Source organism: Hippocampus comes, unplaced genomic scaffold, assembly GCF_001891065.2.
Source record: "Hippocampus comes isolate QL1 unplaced genomic scaffold, H_comes_QL1_v1.1 scaffold155, whole genome shotgun sequence".
Classification (NCBI taxonomy): Eukaryota; Metazoa; Chordata; class Actinopteri; order Syngnathiformes; family Syngnathidae; genus Hippocampus; species Hippocampus comes.
In genome coordinates, this window is record NW_017804967.1 from 1073900 (window position 1) to 1089265 (window position 15366).

Here is a 15366-nt window from a genome sequence, read left to right on the forward strand (position 1 = left end):
ATTATGTTACAAATTTTAAATAATAGGGTTTAATAAAATATATTTTGAGGCATGTAACTAAAACAAGAAGCAAAAAAGCTACACTGGCTAACATAGTGTATTTAATAAATACATTATAGTATCTGGTAGCAGCAATAAGTAGTAAGTATTCATAAAATGTGGTAGTAAGCAGCATTAGTAAGCATTAGCAGTACAGTAGATACCTGGACATACTATTAAGAACATGTACTTTTGTATCTACATGGAACTTGCTTTACAAGAATATAAACAGTATGCAGTAGTAGTAAACAATACAAAGTCGTACTACCGGTATTAGTATTGCAAGTAAGTAGTATTAGCAGTCCTGTGTTTTATCCGTCATCGTTTAACTACAAATCGCAAAATTACAGAAAACCACAAGATGGCAGTGTCTATCTGAGCTAAAACATACTTGAGCCCTTCCTTGCAACGCCTTTGTGAAAGGGCCTATTAATATTACATACCTTCTCAACATAATTGATGTACTCTACTTTTGAGCGGGAAAAAAAATCTTGCGCTCTGAGTCTTGCATATGGTCGCAAAACCAAACTTCAGCTAAATTCTAAGAACATTACAATACCCGAACTGCCAAGGCATTCAAAGTATCTATTAGACCGCTCTTAGAGATTTCACCTGCCCTTGCTTGAAGGATATTTGAAGGTTATTTTTAATCATTTTCTCGCAGCCAGTAGCTTTCAAACAGGTGAAGGGATATCAGGAGCTCCGCCTTTAATAAACCAGCGATGTCTGTGTATGTGTGTGCGTTGGGGGGTGGGAGAAGCAATCACAGCTCCGCCTTCGATTAGCCAGCCTGGCCGACTTGCTGTTGCTGAGCAGCACCAGGCAGCAGGCAGCGTCCGAAGAGGACCGAAGGCGTTCCGGAGGTGAGGAGCAGCTTTCCCGCGGTAGACCAAAACGTCCATTTTATAGTATTTGGGGTTAAAAGGGGTACTGTACGTGCCGTTTCAAGAAGCGTACTGCCTTGTACATACTTAGTGGCGGGCTGAGAGGGGGAGCTAACTGGGACTGTCCGCCGCGCTGCTCTCTAACCGCCCCCCCCCCCCACGGCTCCGGCCAGCCGCTCGGAACTTAGCCCACCGCCCCCTTTTGCTCGTGGCCCCGCTTCATTCCAAGCATGGCGGCGCTCCTCCGTGCCAGGGCCATTTATGACTTTAACTCGGAGAATCCCGGTGAGGTGTCGGTGCGCGAGAACGAGATAGTAAGTTTGTACAGCGAGCAGGACATCGAGGGCTGGCTGGAAGGTACGAATAGTAAAGGCGAGAGGGGGCTCTTCCCCGCGTCCTACGTGGAGATCCTGCGGGGGGACAACAACAACACGCTCGGGGATGCGCAATCCGAGTCCCGATACGCCAACGTGCCATCCGCGGCGGGAGTGGATAATGCCTTCCCGCCCCCTGCGCAGCAACCGACCTACCAGCAGCCCAGCCAGGGCAGCGATGATGACTGGGATGACGACTGGGATGACAACTCCACCGTAGCGGAGGAGCCGGGCACTACGGGAAACCGTTACCGGGACTTCGATGGCAACGGGGCTTCCACCTACAGCGTCTCCACGTGCTCCACGGCAAGAGGACAGCACCCCAAAAGCTCAGCGACAGTCAGCCGGAACCTAAATCGGTTCTCCACTTTCGTCAAGTCCGGAGGTGAAGCCTTCGTGCTGGGTGAGGCGGCGGGTTTTGTGAAAGACGGAGATAAGATATGCGTGGTGATGGGCCAGCACGGTCCCGAGTGGCAGGAGAACCCGTACCCGTTCACCTGCACCATCGACGACCCCACCAAGCAGACCAAGTTCAAAGGGATGAAGAGCTACATGTCGTACAAGCTGACCCCAACGCACACCCAGGAGCAGGTGAACAGGCGCTACAAGCACTTCGACTGGCTGTATGCCCGCCTGGTGGAAAAGTTCCCCGTCATCTCGGTGCCTCACATCCCAGAGAAGCAGGCCACGGGGCGCTTCGAGGAGGACTTCATCTCCAAGAGGCGGAAAGGCCTCATCTGGTGGATGAATCACATGACCAGCCACCCGGTGCTGGCGCGCTGCGACGTGTTCCAGCACTTCCTCACCTGCAGCACGGACGAGAAGGCCTGGAAGATGGGTAAGAGGAAGGCAGAGAAGGACGAGATGGTAGGCGCCAACTTCTTCCTCACCATCAGCACGCCGGCAGCGCCGCTCGACTTCCAGGAGGTGGAGAGCAAGATTGACGGCTTCAAGGCTTTCACCAAGAGATTGGACGACAGCACCCTACAACTGAACGCCACCGCCGGCGAGTTTGCGCGCAAGCAGATGAGCGGATTCCGGAAGGAGTACCACAAGATGGGCGTGTCCTTCAAAGTCCTCAGCCAGGCTTTTGAGATGGACCAGCAGGTCTACTCGGCCGGACTCAACCAGGCCATCTCCTTCACGGGCGACGCCTTTGAATCCATCGGAGATTACTTTGCAGATCAGCCCAACAAGGATCTGGACCCTATCATGGACCTGTTGGCTCTTTATCAGGGACACCTAGCCAACTACCCGGACATCATCCATGTCCAGAAAGGTAACACACTTTACATTAGCTCGACAACAGCGGTGTTTAAGCTAGTTCTATCCGGGACAGTGTACACAATAATCGAAGGATGCAAGGGCCGCCCTGACATTGATCTGCCCATCCATTTTCTATTCCGCTTATCCTCTTGTTTTATGAGGCGGATGGGCTAACCACGAATTCACTACGCTGCCACTTTGATCTTCTTGAAAACCAAAACCAATCCATCAAGTGGAGGTGGTAGGGCTGGGCAATTATGGATATTAGCATTTTGCTCCTCATTAAAACACATTGAATAGCAAAACTGAGAATACTTAGGCCACAACAGCTAGCTAACAACAGGCTTCGGCAGGCTAGCTTGTATCATTCTCACGAAGGGATTATCAGGAAAGATAGCAAAGCCATGCTGATTTCGTCGCTAACATAAGAGTGAGACGTAACCATGTTATACCGGAATTAAATGCTGGGTTGTTCAAGTACACTTTTCACAAAAGTCTGTCTGGAACCGCGTTAAAGCGGAGAACATCCAACTTTGAACTGCAAAATAGCTAATAAATTCATAAGTGTCTGGATTCTGGAGAGAAAATCAAGACTATCTGACCGTGAGTAACGTTACATCTTCTGCGTACATGTTTTGCTGAACTCTTTGTATTCAAACTTGCTTGAAGGGTTATTAGCACTGCAACACAGTTGCTATTTAGCGTTAACATTAAGCTAAAGGCTAAGCTTTCAAAGACACAAGCTGTAATTGTCTTTGATGCTTAGTTTGTCAGTTAACTTCAGATGAGATTGGCAGTGAACATCTTGAAGACTCTTTTTTCAGAATTGTTCCCGATTTGCCAAAGTTTTGAAGTTCCGTCACTTGTATCTCAAGGCACCACTGCAGTGGTACTTTGAGGTTGTTTCCCAGTGACATACGTTAATGTAAACCTAATGCGTTCCAATCATTGTATAGAAAGTCGGTCGAGGTCAACATCCCACAAGAAGCGAAACCCCCGATAGTTCTCACTATGTGGTCGTTTCCTGAGAGGCAACATTGTTCGGCAATGACACACAATTGATGCATTTGTCGAGGAGGATGTACACTATGCGGCACTTGTTGCAATAAAGCCACAATTACGACCTTCTGAGAGGATAGGAAGTCCTTACTTAACCAGGGTTGGTGCTGGGTCTTGTAGCCAATGTGGCCGAACAGTGTAAAAATCTTGTCGCCACATTTGGGCATAATTAGCGCCGACATCGCATGTTTAAGTTTTGCCACGATTTTGCTCCCTGCATACATTATAGTCCAAGTAACACAAAAACACGTAACACTTTAGGGAAGATGTATTTTTTTTCGGGTTGTGGAAATAGCTTCATAGCTAATTGTGCATTGTAGTGGTAGAAATGGTCCAAGTTATTATCAAAAAGGCTAACTCGCTACCGCCCGGTAGCATGTCACCGGCAGATGTAACTCATACGTTATCGGCTTGCAGGGAGTTTATGATCAGAGCACAACCACTCATGCACGTCGCGAGCCGCATGGGGGTTGTGAGATTACTGCATGCAATTTGCGGACAATCTTGTTTGATAGCCAGGTTCTCCCAGCGCACTTCTGCCAAATGGGGAGGAAAATATTTACCTCGCCACTCCCCATTTCACCTTACCTATTTACGCCTTGCAGCCATCACTGAGCACCATGGAGAAAGCATCGTGTTGACCACGGGTCCAAGAAAAGATAAGAGGATAATGTGAATTAATCCTTGTGATGTCATGTTCCATCCATCCCTGACCAAACATAAATACCACGACTGGATGCAACATTAATAATTCATCCCCGAAGGTCTCGTGGTGTTCACGTTCAGTAGCTTGAGCTTTCAGAAGCTGCTCCAATTCTGGCGTGGAGGTTTTCGACTGTCTGTTGGGTTTTTTTTTCACAATATGTAACTGGATTTTTGGAAGAACGGAGGCAGACTCATTGTGGAGTGATCACATCAAAGTGTACTGGAACTCTTCACTCATTCAATTCGAAATGAGCTGTTCCATCAAATCGTGGCATAGCTATAATAATATGATGTGGGAAATAAAAATGTCTATGGTTTCACAGTCATAGCGTCCCTCTGAGGGGAAACCGTAACTACTGTGTGGCCCGCGACAAAACAATGAGTTTGACACCCCTGCTAACGGTTGGATATCGGTTGCTCTTCGTCAAGTACGTTTTTGACCCGTTAGGTGTGGAAAAGGGCTCGCCCAGTTTTCCGGTGAAATTCATGTTTGCAAAACAATCAGACCGCTAATGGGCTACGGCCTGACTTAAACAAAAATGGTCATGCATTGCACGAACCGCCTACATTCCAAAGTAACGTCGTTGACTCTCCGATTTGACACTGAGCCCATTGACTCCATCATAAGGAGCTCTGTGTGTCAACATTCAGTCGTCAGCTGACCTGACACAGGTGACTCAGTTTTCCATGTTGAATGCTGCGACAACATGACTAATATCCCCAGGACCGTCATGATGACATCTACCTCACAGCAGGAATTAAAAGTGATAGCCGGAGGGCTTTAAAAAAAAAAAAAAAAAAAATCCAGCCAAAAGGATGTTTGCTGATCTTGGTCATAAGCGGATGTGTTTCCACTCCAGCATGTTTATTCATTTTAAGTGCTATTTATTCTCTAACCGCATTGGCTTCTTGTTGCGTCAGGTTTGTCCCATGCCAAATCACCCCACCGCCCACCCCCCAAAAAAATAATCTGAAACTTTTAACCAAGCAGATTTTGATTTGAATAAAACTTGGTGAATTTGTTGATCGTGATGGAACAAGACTAAATTTCAAATTTTCGGTAATTCTGAGCAGGGGTTTGGATGCGACGGCCTGCTGAATTTTGACATTTTCAACAAAAAAGGCGCGTGGCCGCCATCGTTTGAACCCTGACCTCAGGAAGTACTGGCTCAGTCTTAACAAAACTACTATTGTTGGGGAGTGACTTCAACAAGGATTCCAAAGCTGCAATAAGATCGGTGCATATTTTAGTAACTTGACCTTTTGGCCTACCATATGACCTTGTGGATCGCATGACCTTAGCAAAACTTTTCATGAAACGTCAACCCTCACATCTTCTCTAAAACTCATAAAAGTGTCAGTGATTTTTTTTTTTTTTTAAGTTTAGCACCAATAAGGAGTCAAAGTAAGGTTTAAAGGACGGCGTTCACGCCCCTCTTTGCCAAAAATGGCAAAATTGGGCAGGCCGTCACTGCCAAACTACCGCTCCGGTTCACCTAAAATTTGACATTTAGTCTGCACCTGCGTGTTGTGGAAAGTCACAATATATAGTGGAAATCTGTAGTTTAGAGCAATGTTTTTTGAAGTTTTTTTTTTTTTAAATAGGAAATTTACTTCCTGTAATGCCTTGATTGTTGATTCAATGTATAGGCCCCGAATTGAAAATGGACACTTGGACGTGCAGTCTACAAAGTAAATCCAGTTCACATTTGAATCCCGCAAACTGCTATGCATCTCCTTCAAAGGATTCAGAATCCATTAAGTCCTTTTTTTGCTCTTCTTGTTCCAAATCTGCCTGCAGTGCTTTTACAAGTACAAACCGTTGACTTTGGTGCCGCTCTTATTGGCTGTTAAGCTAAAAATAATCACGCTCTGACCACTTGTAAACTTTAAAGTGATAAGAAACTGCGGCTCGGGATTACAGCGGTCCGCCAGCTAAAACAACACTGAAATGGGGTCAGATGGAATGTCCACCCCTTACATTTCATGAATTAACTGCCGAGCGAAATCACACAAGGCCCAGTTTTCTGTCATCGGCAAAGTGAGAAACACTCGAGTCGACAGCCGTCAAATGCACCACGGTGCCCTAATGGACGAGCGTGGTGATGAGATAGGGATTGTCCCTCAGGTCGCACGCTCGACCAGTTGAGTATTATGTAAGCAGGGATTACATAAACTCGGCCCAGCAGGGCTCAGTGCCACCTGCGCCCCTCCCCTCATGGGAGACATCTCCACTGAGGCATTTGGTGGGCCATACAGTCAAACATCTGCCAGTGGAAAACTATCCATGGCCAAGGAGCACTGAAACGATATCTTAGGAGCCGTTGAGGAAAGATGATGTTCAAATTTTTAGTCTTATGAAAGTATGTAGCATAGTTAGCATGTTGCATACATGCAATGTCCAAACTGTCCCAGCTACATCAAAGAACTTTTGTAATAAAATGGATGACATCAGTCAGCCGTTTTTTACTGTCTAAAATGTTTGGAGTGAATGAAAAAACTTGTATGTCCACAATCTGTGACCACAACAGGACTTTGTTGTCTTGGTTTTCCCTGGACAGGACGCGTTCACTCACCTCTCAAATAGATCCCGCAAAATCCATGAGGCCAATTTTCACTCAACTTGGTGGAGGAGTGTATAGCTCAAGCCATGGTGCAGAACTGTTGAAAAGAATGGGAAAACGACAATATTAAAAAACAAAAAAAAATTGAATCCCACTGCATTGATTCATTCCACTTAAAAATTAACCACCCTTGAATTATATCGCAGCCCATGTATCGAGATGCGTATCGAATCGTCGGTTTTTCCCGTCTAGAGCAGGGGTCCCCAACCGCCGGGCCGCGGACCGATAGCGGTCCACCGGTCATTTGGTGCCGGGCCGCACGGAAAGAATAAATAACTTACATTCCTTCCGTTTTATTCATTTCGGAATCCGAAAGATGTTTTATTTTGAAAAATTACCGGATTCTCTTTTATATCAGTCTACGTTATGTCACTCTTGACGCAGGTGAATGCGCGCTTCTCGATCACGTGATAGGAAATGGAAACCCAGGAGCTCGCAAAATGAATTAAAAAAACACAAACGTCTTTGAAAAGTTTTTCGGGAAGGGGAAAGGCCCAGCCAGGAGACAGAAGCGGAGCCTGCGACTTTCCAGAAAGAGAAGGCTACATTTAACGGATAGTATCAGGAGTCCTATTTCAAATACGGCTTTATCTCAAGGGGAAATCCACACGCACCAAGCCTACTCTGTAAAATAAGCGGCGATGGTGAGTCGTATTTTTCATGCACTTTTTATTTGCGGCGTATCTTATTTTGAAGGCACGTTTCAACGTGAGCAAAGCGACCAGAGAATGTTGCGACCAGATATGACGTTCCTCGTGTCATGATTCGTGTTTATTATTATATTTCAAAAATAGCAAACTTTTCATGAAGGTCATATCATCTCATATTGTTGTATCAATCCAGCCTTTTAAGGCCGGTCCCCGAAAATGTTGTCTGACATGAAACCGCTCCGTGGGGCAAAAAAGGTTGGGGACCTCTGGTTTAGAGGGTTCGGAGTATTTCGCGTTTTGGATCGCTGTGTTTACTCTCTTATTGTTGCCTTCGGACTTCAGTTCACTTCAATCGGCTGTGTTCAACCAAGCGGAGAGAAATGAATCAATAGCACTTTTTGTCCTGTTACTCGGTCCGGTGTGAAAACACCGGACATTGGCATGATGGGCTTAGTAAATTAGTAATGTTTCGTTTAAGTGCACGGCTGGAGCTGAGAGCGCACGTAAAATGCTTTGAAGGTTATCGAACAGGCCATCACAGGAGGTTGGTCGAGTGTGACTTTAAGCCCACCACAGACCGCCACCCTGAGCCAACAATGACAAGAGCTGCACTGTCTTGCTTTCACTTCAGCCATGCTCAGAAATACCGGCCAATTTGGGCGCGCTTTCTCATGCTATTCGGTGACAATGTTTCAACTGTGAATGTCCAGGTGTAATCGTTTTGTTTTTGTTTTTTTACTACTACAGCGGACAGCTGACCATGTTATCAGGCTACAGGGTGCATGAAAGGGTTAACATAGTTCTTAGCTTGGACTACTTTTCGGAAGCGACTGTGCCTCACAGGCATAGATCATGAAAGAAATGCGACTTTTAGTTCAAACCGAACATTTTTGTTGTTGTTGTTGACTCCTTGGTTTGGCCAACAGGATGCCTTACACACAGCCATGTGTGTGGATTGTGTTTGAAAAGGAAGTTGCTCCACTTTGGTTTCAGTGTGAACATGCGAGGTTGCGACGCATCATGTCTCAATCTGCCTGCGCCGCAAGAACTCGTCACTCACATGCAAATCTTCCCACTCGTGCGGAGCAAGATTTCGATGTTTTTCAACTTTGTAACGATTCGGCGTATGGATTGGAATGGACTGTAGGATGATGTCATTATTCAAATTGAAGCGCTGCTGATGTTTTGTCCTTGAAATAGCCACTGACCTTGGTAGGCGCAGAACATTTCCTTAAATGGAGCTTTCACAATTCACCTTCGTATGTGTGCGTGAGCAAAGTTAGATATTACATTTGAGACTGTGGCAGCAAGGTCAAGAATGTGCATGCAAGTTTTTTTTTTTTTTTTTTTTTTTGTGTGGGCTGTTTTCCCCTCATGACTTTATCTCAGACCGCAACTATAAATACCACTTTTTGCCATCTTTCTATGAGACGCCATGCATCAATTAGTCTTCCGTTTAAGACAAGTAAACCCCTCTACCAAATATAGGCCAAGTACCGCATTAAAAAAAAAAAAACTGCTCATCCCATTTAAAGCGTGTTGCTAACCAAAACAGCAGCAACCACCAAAGCGGCTAAACAGCCTTTGAAATAAATTAATCACATACATCCATTCATTTTCTATAGTGCCCACAACCTCAAGCTGCAGTTGACTAAAGAGAAAATGTAATTTATTTTTTTTTACACACACACACACACACACCAATAAAGACTACCCATCTCAATGTTCCGTATATAAATATCATTTTCAGACAAATCTCCCAGTGGATGCCTTCCCACATCTGATCTGTCGTTGATTAAAAAAAAATAATAAATAAATAAATAATAAATTTAAAAAAGGTAATGATTTGATCAAAGTAAAGACCTCCCTAATTTTGCAAGTGATTGAATGCTTTTCTTGCATCAACCTTCTCCCATCTGCAGTTAAGTAAATGCTATTTTGGGAAAAATAAAGACCTCCCTCACATGTAATTGAATAAATACATGCAGTTTTCTTCAAATAAATACTTCCTCCCTCCCCCAAAGGATGCCTTCCCCATCTGCAGTTGAGAAAATAAGGTTTAGGTTTGTATAGATATGTAGATAGTAGGGGATGCACGTGTACCGATACTGGGTATCGGTACGCGGATTACGGTACGCAGATTTGTCTTGATAGCCACCTTTCTCCATGTGATATTTTGTGTCGAGCAGGCGCCTTGACCAAGGTGAAGGAGAGCCAGCGTCACGTGGAGGAGGGCAAGATGGAGGCGGCGCAGGCGGAGGGCATCACCGAGCGCTGCAACATCATCTCATGCGCCACGCTGGCCGAGATCCAGCACTTCCACCAGATCCGCGTGCGGGACTTCCGGGCGCAGATGCAGCACTTCCTGACACAGCAGATGGCCTTCTTCCACAAGATCACCGCCACGTTGGAGGAAGCCCTACGCAAGTACGACGCCGCGTAGCCTCATGCGTGTCCCTATGCCTGTTTTTTGACTGAAAAGGCCCAACAGAGGCGCTACGGCTCGGAAGAACTTTCAAGGAGGGCAAGTGCAACCGAGGCTTGGAGGACCAATATGTTTGGTCAATACAGGGGTGTCCAAACTATGACCACGTGGGACATTCAAAGCCTGTCGTCCATTTTTTTTAGAACAAAAACACCCACGGGCATATATTCTTTATCATCTCCGAAAAACTATCAGTCTTTTTCGCTTGTACCTGGTGACTGTATTGTATTTCAGTAATCATATTACACAAACGGTTTCGTGATTTACGTTTTGTTTTTGTTTTTATAAATTACAATACCATAGAGTGCTATTTTCCTTATTAAAAAGCACATTATGAAAAGTTGTTTTTTTTTTTTTGTGGGGATGTTGGAAACGGATAAAATATTTTCACTCGTTTCAAAGACGAACGATGATTTGAGATACAAATGTTTTGGGCACCGAGTGTGGTCACGAAACAAATTAAAAACCGTATTATATACAAATCAACCTATGGTTGCTTGACGGAATGTTTTTAGCGTGTTTGATAAATCTAAAGTCGCTCAACGCCAAAGTGGGCCTTACACCCTGGAGTTTTCCTTTGGTGTCCTAAGAGGAAAAAGTTTGGACACCCCTGTATTTAACGCAACTTTTAGGCCTTCTGTTTAATGTAAACGGCATCAGGTTGGCGCACAGGAAGTGATCAGGATTCACTTTTCCTTTTTTTTTCCCCCCAGCCTTATTTTATTAACAGACTACTGCAGCTAACCCAGACGAAAATGTTTACACGTCCTCTCGCTGTGCCTTCTCCTTTTGTCACTCAAGCTTTATATACTGTACATGTTGAAATTGTTTTATTTGTTTTTAACTAAAGTATTTCGCTGAAAACACCACCGCCTTGTTTGATTGGATATCGGGATGTTTCATTTGCAGGTGCCTCTCGGTGAATTAGAATCTTGTGGAATTTTTGAAAAACTGAATTTCAGCAGGGCTCTTCGTCTGATCTACTCACATTTGTTGTGCTGTTCCAACACACACAATATCGGTCGCATCGCAATTGAGGTTGTGAAATAAATCCCTCCTGAACAACAACAACAACAAAAACACAGTTTTTTTTTTGTATTAATGTGAAAATGTATTTATTGTGGCTCCTCCTGTGTGTGAGATGTGGCCACCGGACGGTAGTATAATATCGGCATGCAGACAAACGAAGACTTTCACTACTACGAGTGCATCGGTAGTCGGTTTTCGCAGGGAATATATGCCTCAGAGTAACGTTCTATTGTCTGTCTACATGCATTGTTAGTACATGTTAGCATTACGCTAGAAGGCTGAAAGGCAGAGCTACGCGGTTAATTTACATCCGCAAAATGTAATTCTGTTTTTTGTTTGGCGTGATCACAAAAGTGGGAGTGGCAATGACAGATTGAAGCCTCTTTTTTTAATACTTCTGAAAGTATCACTGTCATAATAATTCTGAATTTTAAAAAATATTTTAAATGAAATTATTCGGCATGCAGATTTTAACTGTGTTTAGTTTACTTGTGGCCTGGCACGTTTGTCTGTGTTAAAAATCAAACGTGCCTCTCGAGCACAAAAGTTGGCCCAACCCTGGCTTCCAGTGTTGTGAAATAGCCGCGTAGACAGCAAAAGCACTGCAGGGGTGGGACGTTCGCCTCTGTGCCGCGTCAGTGTTTTCCTGCCCGGTCCTCAGATGTGCTGACGCCGGCCGGGTGGAACATGCGGGGTCTACATGCATTGTTAGTACATGTTAGCATTACGCTAGAAGGCTGAAAGGCAGAGCTACGCGGTTAATTTACATCCGCAAAATGTAATTCTGTTTTTTGTTTGGCGTGATCACAAAAGTGGGAGTGGCAATGACAGTTTGAAGCCTCTTTTTTTAAGACTTCTGAAAGTATCACTGTCATAATAATTCAGAATTTTAAAAATTATTTAAAAATGAAATTATTCGGCATGCAGATTTTAACTGTGTTTAGTTTACTTGTGACCTGGCACGCTTGTCTGTGTTAAAAATCAAACGTGCCTCTCGAGCACAAAAGTTGGCCCAACCCTGGCTTCCAGTGTTGTGAAATAGCCGCGTAGACAGCAAAAGCACTGCAGGGGTGGGACGTTCGCCTCTGTGCCGCGTCAGTGTTTTCCTGCCCGGTCCTCAGATGTGCTGACGCCGGCCGGGTGGAACATGCGGGTCGCATTAAATGGGAGTGGGCGGACGGCATGCGGCGGACAGGAAGACGTCACCGACATCTGGGGAAGATTTATTTATTATTTTGTTTTTTTATCAGCTGTCGTCGCAACTGCTGTAAACAAGCACTCGACCTATGATGTGAAATTTAGCTTGTTGACGGCTCCAGCCGCCCCCGAAAAATCCAAGAAAAAAATTTTGCGATGTGTTTTCAATGAAATGGGGCACCCTTGTACTTCATAAAAAGTATATGTAAATATAGTAATGATATAATTCATCCATCCATGCACTCATTTTCTAATTCGCTTATCCTCACGAGGGTCGTGAGCGTGCTGGAGCCTATCCCAGCTGTCATCGGGCATAATTATACATAATTAAACCGTTTTTGTCGTGCTGCATTAATTAAATGGCCTATTTTCTGCTCTTCCTGTTGTACTTGCCTTTGCCACTTGGAGGCGGCAAAGGGCAGACGGACACAGCTTCCTGTCCACTGAGATGCCTCAACTACAAACGGCACTGATGTTGCTCATTCTTTGCAGAGGATAAAGAATATATGACGGTTCAGTAGATCCAGTATGTAGCTGAACCGTTTTGTGCTGCTCAACATAGATGCCGTTTAGCATTAGCATTGAGCTAGCGGTCTGAATGGTTCAGCTATGTGGTTGTTGTGAAGGGGATTTCAAGATTTTTTTCTCTCAATATGTGCCACGGTAGTCTGAACAGTATTGTGATACTATTGCATTTTTTGGAGTAAGAATTAGGGAAATGAATCCATCCGTTTTCATCAGTCTGGGCGCTGCCATTTTGGCATGATATCATCCACTATTGTCGACTGAAATTGGAGTCAGGGTGCCCTTGCGAACATCACAGCTCACCTGTTTTCTGGGTTTGGTGGAAAAAAACGAGTCGGTCGAGTCACTCGTACCTCCAAGGCACCACTGCATACTAGATAGAAAATGATGATCATTAGTAGTAGTAGTAGTAGTAGTAGTAGTAGTAGTAGTAGTAGTATGCAGTAGTAGTAGTAGTAGTAGTATGCTGTTTAGGCCCGAGAGATCATGTGGCAATTTTTTTTCCCAACTTTGTGCTGGCCCATTACTTCAATGTGTAAAAAAAATAATTGTGTCATGAACAAGATGCACTCTAAGTGGCCTGAGGCCTCTTGTTTCTCGTCTGTGAGCTGCCAACACCTTAGGAAATGGGTGTTCTGGTTTTGCGGCTTATACAGCTCCCGCAGGGCTTGGAGACATTTGCTTGAGAAATGCAACGCATGCCGGGACATTTGCTCTCACTTTTGTGACCTGCTCAGAGGTGTTTTGTGCACAGGTCACAGTGTATTTGTATGACGTACTATTTAGGGGGAAAAAAAACAATTCTGCCTTGATTGTGATGACTCAAAACTGTTCTTACCTGTGAATAGGATTGTGAGTGGTTGTTTAACCAATCGGCTGGCAACCAATCCAGGGTCGCGCCTAAAGTCATGCGGGATAGACTCCACTGCAGCATCCCTTCGAACCGAACGAAGACAAGCGCGATAGAAAATGAATGGGTGGAAAGTCGTGAGATAAAATCTCCATACAGCGTCATCCACAACAGCAGGAAACTGTTGATTCAGAACGAAACAGACATGCTGCGGCGACACACGTCACAACACAGGCAGACGCGCTACAGAAGTACGATGACCTTTTAACCTTGACTCATCTCCCGCCGCTGACTTTTTTTCCCCCCATTTTGCAAGAAGCGCTCAGCACTATATGAGGCGGGCTCACTGCCATTAGGAAGGGTTGCTACGAGAAATAGGATGGTGTTGATAATGAATATAGATTTTTATCAAGACACATTTGGAACTCTCAGTATGATGAACAAGCGTTTTGCAAAATGTTTTCATCAGAGATGCACGTGACTTTTCTAGATTTTTTTTTTTTGCAATAATTCCGAATGCCCTCTTATTGCTCGTGCACATCAGGTTTTAAAAATAATAATAAATGTAAGATGGTCATACAGTATATTTATGATTTAAGGGTTAGGCTCAACAAAAAGTTGAATTTTTTTTCCTGAAACCTCAAATATATATTACAACACATGAGAAAATATGTCTTGCTCAAGTTTTTTTTTTTATGGGTCAAACTTAAAAACAACAAACCATATTGTTTATGATTTAAGCGTTAGGCTCAACAAGAGGTAGAATTTTTTTTCTGAAACCTCAAATATAAATTACAACACGAGAAAATATGTCTTGCTCAAGTTTTTTTTTTTTTTATGGGTCAAACTTAAAAACAACAAATTAACATATCTTTAAAAAACAATGTGCTAGTTTAAAAATTAAAGACTTTTTTTTTTAATCCTCAAAAATACATCGATCTCAAATTAAAATGTGCTGTTTACATATTTTTCATTCATTTTTCCATTTTTGGCAGCGCAACCACTGGGTCAGCACCCATTTTCCAAGATGACAGCATGAAACCAGACTTGACATTCAAAAACATACATGCTAGCCTCATTTTTAAAACTAGAATTTGCCCATAGTGGTGAAATTTAGTCAGGAAAAGGCATCTTAATCTTCTCAGTAGATTGCTGGTAGAAATCAAGGTTCAGTTCCAGTTTTCAACCAGTAGGGGCGCTCCATTATTTCTCTGTCCCTTTTCCTTATTGTAAAATCTGGCGTCATTTTTCATGATGGATGTTAAGAACCTCAAATTGCAGGAAAACCACAATATAACTCATCAAGGTATAAATTGCCGGGTTTTTTATGCCAGCCATACAATTTTAAATCGCCCTGTGGCAAGAGTGCAGCCCACTTCTCGCCCAAAAGTCAACTGGGAAAGGATCCAGCTCCACCGCACTCCTAATGTGGACAATATAAGAAATACAGTAGATGGATGCATGTCTCCTCCGTCAATGGCTGGCACTGAAAAGCAGAATAGTTAATCAATGTCACCACGTCGCTTCCTGTTGCACCCACGCTGCTTCCCCAAGAAAAACAACAAAATGCCTCGTAATTTCTTCTCTGCGCCTCACTCAATCACAGCCCACTTATGCTGTCACACACGAGCAAGATGTCAAGGCTATGTCATAAATGACTTCCCCTCGGTGGATTCAGG

General features: G+C 44.1%; 1 protein-coding gene and 1 long non-coding RNA gene across 2 annotated transcripts; one reads left to right on the plus strand and one right to left on the minus strand.

Annotated features, from left to right (window-relative positions):
* The first annotated feature begins 799 nt into the window (after positions 1 to 799).
* Positions 800 to 10254, plus strand: snx18a (sorting nexin 18a). Its single transcript, XM_019887668.1, has 2 exons — positions 800 to 2576; positions 9791 to 10254. Exons 1-2 carry the CDS (start codon positions 1154 to 1156, stop codon positions 10042 to 10044), a joined length of 1677 nt encoding a protein of 558 aa, XP_019743227.1. The 5' UTR covers positions 800 to 1153; the 3' UTR covers positions 10045 to 10254.
* Positions 10255 to 11815: 1561 nt separating this feature from the next.
* Positions 11816 to 13997, minus strand: LOC109526418 (uncharacterized). The gene is made up of 3 exons (XR_002170331.1): positions 13676 to 13997; positions 13141 to 13210; positions 11816 to 12327 (listed from the first exon to the last, which is right to left on the minus strand). It is a non-coding gene; the product is annotated as an uncharacterized LOC109526418 (long non-coding RNA).
* Between the last annotated feature and the right edge of the window lie 1369 nt (positions 13998 to 15366).